Raw genomic sequence first — 10,883 nt, forward strand, 5'->3', positions numbered from 1 at the left:
TATATATATATATATATATATATATATATATATATATAGTCAACTAATGCCTTTAACTTTGTATAGAGTGTATAGCATGTCTTTGATGTGTAATAATCTTGAGCGTGTGATGATCAATTTTTGCAGCTTTTGTTATAGTGCCTTCAACATCCTCTTCTAGTTCTTATAGCATGATATGAGACTTAAAATGAGAAAAATTATGTGTACTAAGAATTGGAGATGAGAGATGATAATTCCTTAGATAATGTGATAATTAATTGAGTAAAATATAACAATATGCTTAATGCTCAGGTCTATAAATGTTGGTCTTTCTCTTATACGGTGCAATGCATGTTATGTAATAGTCAATGCTAAATGTAAGATGTATTATTTATGCCAAATAAATCCTAAGACGGTACTATGCATAAGAGAATAGGACTTGAATTTGCATTTGTTGATGTCCCAAAATATCAAGCTTTAGGTGGTCCTAATATTGCCACTATCTTAGGACCATTTTTTCTAGCATCATGTTGTTACCTATTAGTAATAGTTGTTAGGTATGACTCATATGCTAGAATTTAGAGTCTCTTGGAATGAAGAGGTGTATCTCCTGAAATGAAGAGAAGCATCTCTTGGAATTGATGAGGTGTCTCATAGAATTTAGTGGTTTGGGAGGAGTGAGGGCGTGTTAGTAATTTTATCTGTGGGTTTTATCTATAAATATGATATGTAACCCTATGGTTATGTACTGGACTCCTCTGAAATAGTGAATTCGACGCTCTACTCCCGAGGACATAGGCATCATTGTCGAACCTCGTTAAATCTCTGTGTGCTCTTTTGGATTTGTGTTGGTTTTTATTTTTCTTCGCCCTAATTTATCAACAATAGTGTTTATTCTTTGTCACACATTTCTACTTAGCCTCTTCATTTTGTTTATTACATGTTATATAAAGATATCCTCGTCTCTCAAAAAGAAATGATGGATCTCTTTGGAGTCCAAGTTTAATGATATTAGTGTTGATGGTAGCACAATCGAGATCAAAAGAAACACTATAAAAAACTAACCAATTATCGACCAAAAATTGTTGGGTGAGAGTTTATATTTCCATCAAAAATTAAAGTTTTTGGCTGAATTTCGGTTGATAAATGTTAACCGTTAATTTTTTTGTTGGAAATGTTTAACTTGCTACAAATATTTCTCCGTTAAAGAATTAACGACATAATTGTGGCTAAATGTAGGTAAGTCTTTCTACCGCTTGTCAGCTAGTTATTCAGTCGTTAAATTAATATCAAATGAATTATTAGTCGTTAAATCTAACAGTGGAATTAGCGGCTGATCTTTCCACCACCAATTATGTGTTTTTTTTTTTTTTTTTTTTTTTTTTTTTTTCTCAAATGGTAATAATATACAAGCTGAACAATTAGCCAGTAATTGGTTGGAAACATATACAAAAAATAAATAAATAAGGGCCCTCGGCAAGCAAATTTTATCACTTGCAATCGTAAAATGAAATAAATAAGTATTCAACTTACATGGACATGCTGAGATCTATCATCGATCCCCCATTGGTCTGATTGATGTTGATGTGTATGGGCATGCAACTCAGTGATAGAGGGCTCCCGTCCAAGTATCTGCTTCTGTTAACATATAAAAGGGTTAGAAAACAGAATTATAGAAATTAATTTAATGCATTGAATAAATCTTATCATTCTTCGCCTATACTCAATTTGGGGACAGAGCCTCAAGTATATACAAAGGTACGTATGCCCCCAAAGTGCGAGGCTCATTGTGATATGATGTTTGTCTCTTCTTGGGATATTAAGGCATTGCCCAAGCTATGGAAAACTTACCCCAAGCATCCTCCCCTATCTACATGGGACTTTGCTCCTTAAGGATATCAATGAATATATCTTATAAGTGAGTCTATCTATTGGTCTCGAAGCTCTTCGGTATCCACCGAAGATGATGAGTATCCCATTAGAAATGTTCTATAAAATAAATATAAAAGAATATTATTTTTTATAAATAATATAGCTTAGGATTATACTTGTAATTCAAAATTAGTTAATTTTACCTCAATCACCCTCAACTTGAAGTCATAGAACTTGATTAGGATCTTCTTCCATGATATATATGGAGCATCATACTTGCTCTTGATGAACTTTATAATATTGTCCATTGGTTGCTTGGATGGATGAAACCTAAAAAACTATAGTTATATAATATAATGAAAAAATAATTTTAGCTATTATAATTTAAATTACTTGTGAATCTTCATCTGCTCGATGTACAACTGTTGTGTTGGTGTCCACGATAACATTAGGGGTTTTAATGATCTAATTTCAAAAATTTAGTGCGGCTCGAAATCATCTCCTAACCCGTTATATTCAACTTTGAGCTGAGCCGGCTCAAAATTGAATCAAGCATAGTTTGGCTTGAAATCAAAATGAGCTTACTCAAATTGAGTTATTTGGGTCAGTTTCAGCTAAATTGAAACTTATTGGCTAAAATTAAGTTATTAACCACTCAGAGAGTCGCCTCACAAGCCAAATTGACTCATTTCCACCCCCTAATTGTAATTCAAGCTCAAATCAGTATTATTAGAAGTTAATGTGACTTTACATGCACATCACAAAATTCTTCTGCATTTACATAACAAATACCTAACTGTTCAAATATTTAACATCACATAAGAAATGCTACTATTAATAATTTTTTTAAAAGTGAAATACAGATTTTTCATGCATAGAATTATATGACACCAAAATGTTATAAATGTAAATATAAAATTTTAAATGTTATTTATGTAAATACATAAAAATTGTGTGACATGTATGTAAATTTCTCAAAATTAAGATAATGACAATAAGAGCCTACCGATAAATTGATAGCTGATATCGTTTTAATTGCAACATTATTCCACTCATCAATAATTGATTTCATCAAATCAAAAAATGATTGCAAAAATTGACGAATTCAAACACAATCCAAAACTGCAATAATTCATGGTTAAAATGTCAGATTGTCTAACTACCAGATAATCTTCATTTTATTTATTTATTTATTTATTTATTTATTTTGTCTCTATACCATACCGTTCGTCCGCGTCGTCTTTTCCATCTGCTCGCACGAAAAGATGATACTCCATGTGGTACGGTAATGCATCCGCCAAGTGTTTCATGATGTACATCATCCGGTTGCTCATATGACAGCATGGATCGTGTGATCCACACCATCATTCAAACGTAACTTATGGACCGTGCAATCCACATCAACATTCAGACGTATAATATCTGGACGTAATATTTTACCCGTGTTTTATACTCGCTCAGAGCAATGGTGTCTAACTATGGTGGCCACAATAGCCCATGCAGTTGGGATCATGAAATTAGAAGGAAGATTCACAAACATATCACTCAACTCAATTCTTCTGTAAATATGAACTCCTAAATTTTTATTTTTACACATGCTGCTTTACCTATTAATAAATAGAAATATACTTCATTTTCTTAAAATAAAATAATAATTTTTTTAGCCTTACAAAAAAAATTTAAGTGGTATAAATGTAAAAAATAAAATTTTTAAGTATTAGACATGTAAACTCATAAGAATTAGGATATATGCCCAATTCATATAAAGAAAAATTTGTATACATGCTACATGTTTTATTTATTTATATATCTAACATCTAAAAAATGATATTTATAATTATAATATATTGGCTTTAAGAACTCATACATGAAAAATTATATATTCGTTGTTCAAATTATAGGGATAATTACATACATAGCACCCGAAACATTGTTATTTACAAAATCTAACACTAATACGATATTTTTGAACTACTGAACCAATTGATTTACACATGCCACAATCTAGTCATTGAGAATCTGATAAAAAAAATAAAAAAATATGACTTGGGGTCTTATCGTGGATTTTGATATATTTGAGTGAGAATTAAAAAAATAGATGGGCGTAGAGCTATATTGTGAGTGTCATATAAACAACTCTCATTTAGGGAAAAATAGTACATTAGGACCCCTAACCTAGAGCTACGTTCGGAATCCATTGATATGAGGGCACGTGGCTTCAAGGAAATGTGTGTGCTTTCCTGTGATCCGACTCGATAACACATGAGCATATTCCTCATGTGTTATTCCACGTTATTCAGGTGTTATTGTGATGACATTGATGTGTTATTGTGTTATTATAACACCGGGAATATTCCCAGAACACAATAACGCATGAATACCACCACAATAACACCTAAATAATGTGAAATAACTCGAAGGGAATATTCCCCAATGCTAAAATGATTTTTATTTTTGTTTTTTCGTAACTCCCATGTGGTATTATTTCGTTGGACTCCAAACGTATCTCTACATTTAGAGTCTTGATGTAATATTTTTCCCTCATTTAGGGAGATGATAACATCTTTAATGTGATGTCAAATTTTCAGTGAATGTATATAAAAATAAAAATGTATTTGTTAAATATATAAATATACAAGTATTATGCGGTATTTATGTAAATGACACAAAATACAATTAAAATAAACTATCATATACAAGATCAATATAGCATTTTCTTATATATCGACATTTTTAAAATCGATATATTTCGAAAAAAAAAAAACAAACAAAAAAAAACCTAACATAATACCATTTGGGCTTTTATAGTTTATAGCAAGAATAAACAATCCAATTAATTTCACATACTACCACATGGCCTTTTACAAGCAGACCCCACCCAATTCTTCTGCATTTACATATTTAACACCTAAACTTTACTTTTTACATTTATACCACCCAAATCTTTCATATCACATCAAAAGCACCACCATTATAACTTTCAACAGGTGTAATGCAGCTTTTCATGCAAAAGCAATATAGCATATATGCAAAAATTCAAGTTTTAGAATTAGATATGTAAATACATAGGAATTAATTGGTACGTTCATAAATCTTCCATTGCATGCATGCACCAGCAACATAATACCATTTTTACAGCAATATTCATGAGACAAACTTGTGCTTCAGAACATTTTGGAAAATCTTTATCTGGATGCTAAGATAGAACAGGAAAATAATATGCAAGAACACTGATCCACGATATAACTAGCATAACACTGCAGTAGAGCAGTGGTGGGAGCACCAGCCTCGCTCCAAGTCTATATCACATTAAATATACAAATAAAAAACGCAAAATAATAACGTAAAACTGTAACACACTAATTCATTTAGGATGAATTTATCAATAAGTCATTCTCAGAAGGCAAAATGAGAAGACAAACAGCTACAAGACATGTGACAAAGAACAGAAAATAACTCCAGTGCTCTGTGCTTACACCGATGGGAAGAACTTGTTCAGATTAAATGGCAAGGAGTAGAATTCTTCGCTCCTGTTGTCCGTCTTGAAGGATCGAAATTTGTCCCACCAATGATAACCTCTGTCCTTTCTAACCGCGCCGTCGCGCCTGTGGAGAGTGTTGTCTAAGAAGAAAGCGATGAGACCAGCGACGAATGGCTCCGACGAGAATATAACATTAATGATGTCATTGAACTGCAAAGAAGAAATTAGCATCAGTACATAAATAAGGAGCATTTGCATACATACCACCCAATTCAAATGTATGTACATATCTAAAATTTGAACTATAATTTCTACATTTATACTGCCCAAATCTTTCATATCACGTCAAAAATATGATTATTTTTTACATTTTCATGCATAGGCAAGGTGGCTTATATGTAAAAATTGAAATTTAGGTGTTAAATATATAAATACATACAGATGGATACATATACGCAGACATATGAACAGACATGCACACACAGCCACATACAGACATACATACACACACATACAGACATACAGGCATACATATATACATGCATAACATACATACATACATACATATACACATACCATACACAGGTACACAGACACACACATATACATATACACACAGACAAAGCCGAATATGACCGAACAATGCCTTGTTTGTGTTTGACTCATCAAAAACAGGAGCTTTAAAAATCTAGATGAACATAAACTAATCATTAAGCCAACTATACTCGAGCATGAACAATAACCATTTTTTGAGAACCTTATTGACAGTTAAGAGTTCACATACCCATCTTGCACCAGTATGGGCTGGACCATAACCAGCAACTGCCGTGTATTCTTTGAAGTATTGAGGAATTGATAAGCCCATAAAGACAGAAAATCCCAATATAAACTTTGTTCTGAAGGAGTTCAGATTGCAGAACTGTAAGAAGCTGAGACCACACGAACCTGTTTGACAGCAGCAAGGAAAGATTACAGAAATCTTTTTTAAGGAATTCAAGGCAACTTGTGGCCAGCAATATAAATAAAGGTTTGTTCTGAAATATACCAACATATGCAAAGAACAGACAGTATAAAGCTGCAAATATGGGAGCTGGAATAGATGCAAAAACAGCTCCAAATTTGCCTGAAACCAACAATAAGATGGTTATAAATACATCAGGATAATTTAATACAGAATGGATAAGTTCAGAACATGTAATTTCTTTCATTATGAGACAGCAGCAGAAGTACTATCTCAAAACCACCAGCAAGAGTAATGTAAACCATCATGAACCAATCAAACATGCTTAAAAAGGTATTGATGAAAAAAAAAACACAATATAATTGATGATATTTACCTGCAAATTTGCATTTTACTAAAGATAGCCATACATTTACAAATATTACACAAGCAAAATCTGCAATCAACTATTACAGCAGGAAACTAATCCCAACTTAAAACATAAAGCCGCTCACCTATCTTGTAACACAGATTAGTGTAATTTGATCATAAATCCATTACACATCTATCTAAGAAATTTAAATAAAAAAAATTTCATTAATAGTTAAGTTTGTCGTGGATAAATGAGATATAAGATGAAGTTGTCGTTAAAATAGTACAAAGATTGAACGAGAAGATTGTCTTGGAGAACAGATAGGATGGCAATTATTGAAAATAATTGAAAAAAAGTGTGTTGGGCTTGCAAAATAAAGCAAAAAATCAACAATGAAAACCATAGAAAAATAGAAAAGCTCGAAAGAATTAGGAAGGACAAGGAATAAACAAGTCGTAAAATGATTTCAAAATCGTAGAAAGCGAGAGGAATAAATTAAATAGAGTATTCAAAAAGCAAGTCCGACCTGGAATAAGCTAATAAATATGGTGAAAATGAATTAAATAGAAATACCCCTTTGCGGGGATATAGCATAAATGCTACCATATTTTTCAGTAAGAACCTGCAATAGTTAATATTGTAATATATATTGCTAATGTCTTATGAATATAAGACATAGAATATTAGACAAAAGGACATACCGAGAATAGAAAAGAAAATCATAAACCCCGCGGATATCTGAACAACCCTTCGACTTCCAACCCGCGTCAAAGCCAACAAACCAGCATTTTCACTGAACATTAGCCACAACATCGTGAACAAACACTACTTCACATTCACTACAACAAGCTAATGAAAGCAAATATATCAAGGAGACATTTATATATATACCACGTAATTCGTATGCATTTACATATCTAACATATAAACTTTTAATTTTTACATTTATATGGCCCAAATTTTTTGTATCACAACGAAAATACCACTATTTTTACTTTTGAAAAGTGAGATTCAGTTTTTCATGAATAGGTAAGGTGGTATATAAGTAAAAATTGAAGTCTAGATATTAGATATGTAAATACATAAGAATTGAGTGGTATAATTCTAAATCTTTAATACATCAAACAAGTCTTACACAGATACAGTTGAGCCGCTTGCTGTTCCAAACAAACCATCCAGTAAAATACCAATACCCTGGAACCAGCAGCAATTCAAAATCATAAAATTTTGCAAAAATGAATGAACACACACACACACACACACAATCACCAGTTCAGTTTCACACCTGCCAACCAATTCCACGACTAAGAACAGACGGGGGCAGCGGAGTTGCACTGGCATATCTGGACACTGCAATAAAAGTCCCGGTAGACTGCATAATAAAATAACATGTTTTAGATTCAAGCAATCAGTAAAAGCACAAAACAAAATTAAAATAAAAATTAAGTAACATGCTTAAAAAGATGCTAAATTAGTCCCCAAACTTTTTTACCGAGGGCTAAGATAGTCAATAATATGGACTATTTCAACCCATATTAAAAAACTCTCGGTGATAAAATTGAAACTTTTATAAAGACAACAAAAAAAAGTAATTAAATTCAACCCCAAAATAAGAAAGCAGCACTCGAGTGTCTAGAACACACAAACAAACCTCCACTAGACCAACGAATGCAGCAGCCATCATGGCGAAGGCTTCCCCGGCATCAAATGATGGCGCTCCCCATTGAAATGGATATGGGACTCTTATCCTACAAGTATAAAATTCAAAATAATACACCAACCATGAATTTCTGAACAATCTCATCCAACAAAATCTGATCAAAACCAACCAAAAACATATGTAAAAAGAAATTTATCTTACCAGGGAGCTGAGCTGACAAGCCCAGAACGATCGGTTCGGCAATGTGATTGCGTTTTAGGCGGAGCATGCTTATATGCCCCACCAACGGTGAGGAAATATGCATACAACCATACAATTGCCACAGAAAAAATGACTGCAAATCGATCAAATACATGCTTCTCTCCATGTATAGCATGAGGAATGTACTGTACAGAAAACAATATATATATATATATATATATATATTCGATAATGCTTAAATACTACATTGGAAATCATGTCAACATCCCAACATGGAAAAAGATATTGGAATTTCTAATTCTGAATGATTTACAATTTTTCGAAGTCATGATACCTGTGAAATTACAATCAAAATTATGATTGTTGGAAGCCCAATTTCAACACATTTACCAACCTGGCAATAGTATAAAATATATCAGGCGTAAAAACAAGCACAAATACACAAATGATCAGGTTTAAAAAAAAATAAAGAAGATCTACATGCATACCACTCAATTCCTATGAATTTACATATCTAACGCCTAAACTTCAATTTATGCATTCATACCACCTTACTTATGCATGTGTATACTCAAAAATGGTTTGCACGAATCTCAAGGCAATCCAGTAGTCGGCCAACCAAGCTCTCTCGGCCACCTCAGTTCAGTCGACCGACCAAATTCTCTCCCTCAATCGGCCGACAAACGTGGACATGAAAAGTCTGCATCGATCTCAAGACGATCCAACGATTGAAATAAAAAAGACTAAAATGTCATTTGCTTCTCTCTTCAAAAACATAGCAAGATATATAATTTTTGTACCTTCTACTCCTCTTTATCTTCTATAAACAGTAGGGTTTCATGATGTAAAAGAGGGAAGACCTTTTTTGGGGCACCCCTTATTCATAACCTCTAATTTCATGGAATAACACGGGTTCACAAGCCCGGGAGCACCCCATTTCTCCTCCCGGTGGGGGGAAGTCCTCTTCTCTCTCATTTATCCCCCTCTCTCGATCACCTCTCCTCAGTTCAATGCTCATTTACTTGGATACAATCTACTTAATATATTGAATTCAACATCCTAAAATGTGCGGTGAGTGTGAATCGTGCTGTGAACAAAAAGATGAGCTAACAGCAATAGGAAACTCTTCAGAAACACGCTCAACACACAAGGGGAACTTGCACAAAGGCGGATCCGCTTCCTTTACCATCCTCGTGACCTCTTAGAAACTTCATCTCTTTCTCCGCATTTCCCCATACATCTAGTGGAAACAGGACAACCCACACTTTCAATCCCCATCGTCGCTCAAGCTGTGAGCTTTCTCTCTACTTCCAACTCCAACCAAGACCTTCATTTCCTCTCTCCAAGCTCTCTCCCTCTCACTCATTTCTTCACTCACTCCACTCCACTATTCTTCTCTAACAGCAAACTCTATTTTCACATCTCTTATGCCGCAAGTGGGGTTCTTACACCCGTTGGATTTTGCCGACCTTGATTCATCCCACCGACCGGACTACATACCGCCAAATCCTTACATGTTTATATATATATATATATATATATAAGGTTGCTAGATTGTTTAGTAAACAAAATGTTATTATAGAAGGCATTACAATAAAAATCATCAAATGAACTCCTAATTTTGATCCTAGCAAGGAGCTCACCATTGTGTCTATTTGGTTTAAACTTCCGGTCGTTCCACTATTATCTGAAATAATGGAGGAAGGTAATTTCAAATATCTTCCTTGCTGGCATTGTGCAACAGTACAAGGTTTACAAACCCGGGGATTTAAGTTGCCCAAACATGAGTGCCTAAAAAAATCGAGGCTAAATCCATGTTAAATAGCCGATTAAAGCTTTGTTATGTATTTGTAGATCGACCGTAGCACTTCTCAGGCCACATTGTCGACCGCACACCTTTGCTCAGTCCGCCACCCATTGGCCAACCGCCACTGAAACAATAAAAACTTGCATAAATACCACTCAATTCTTGCATATTTATATATTTTCTTACATACTACTCAAAATTTTTAATTGCCTCTAACAAAATCACCCTCTGGCCGACATTGCATCAGTCGGACACCGCGACGACTGGTCGTCCTAATCCATCCGATCGCTCCGCCTCTATTCGAAACTATGAAAATTTTAGATCTGGAGCTATCAAATGTTCCGCTTTACTTAGTCTAAACTGACACCCGACAACACCCTCCAATTGACCGTTGCTCTGGCCACCTCCGACCAACCACCTCCGGAAAAATCGCCACACATCGGACCGGCCTTGCCCTCTGTTGTTTGGTACCGCATCAACAATCAGACTTCTTCCCACAAGGCATGCCCTCCTGCTCTCTCGACCGCATGTACCGATCAACCCAACTCCACCTATTTGCCCCCCCCCCCC

At 34.2% G+C, this 10,883-nt stretch overlaps 1 protein-coding gene across 1 annotated transcript in view; it reads right to left on the reverse strand.

The window, feature by feature from the left end:
* Positions 1–5,071: 5,071 nt before the first annotated feature.
* The window catches only part of LOC110023329 (nucleobase-ascorbate transporter 6-like), a 10,167-nt gene continuing 4,355 nt past the window's right edge, over positions 5,072–10,883 (reverse strand). Inside the window, exons 6-14 of the mRNA XM_020722675.1 lie at positions 8,841–8,900; positions 8,507–8,691; positions 8,297–8,393; positions 7,931–8,017; positions 7,781–7,839; positions 7,347–7,438; positions 6,378–6,455; positions 6,117–6,277; positions 5,072–5,542 (exon numbers count right to left, since the gene is read on the reverse strand). Of these exons, the coding sequence (XP_020578334.1) occupies positions 5,324–5,542; positions 6,117–6,277; positions 6,378–6,455; positions 7,347–7,438; positions 7,781–7,839; positions 7,931–8,017; positions 8,297–8,393; positions 8,507–8,691; positions 8,841–8,900 (1,038 nt within the window). The 3' untranslated portion in view covers positions 5,072–5,323. The remainder of the gene's footprint in view (positions 5,543–6,116; positions 6,278–6,377; positions 6,456–7,346; positions 7,439–7,780; positions 7,840–7,930; positions 8,018–8,296; positions 8,394–8,506; positions 8,692–8,840; positions 8,901–10,883) is intronic.

Source organism: Phalaenopsis equestris, unplaced genomic scaffold (assembly GCF_001263595.1).
Source record: "Phalaenopsis equestris unplaced genomic scaffold, ASM126359v1 Scaffold000224, whole genome shotgun sequence".
Taxonomy (NCBI): domain Eukaryota; kingdom Viridiplantae; phylum Streptophyta; class Magnoliopsida; order Asparagales; family Orchidaceae; genus Phalaenopsis; species Phalaenopsis equestris.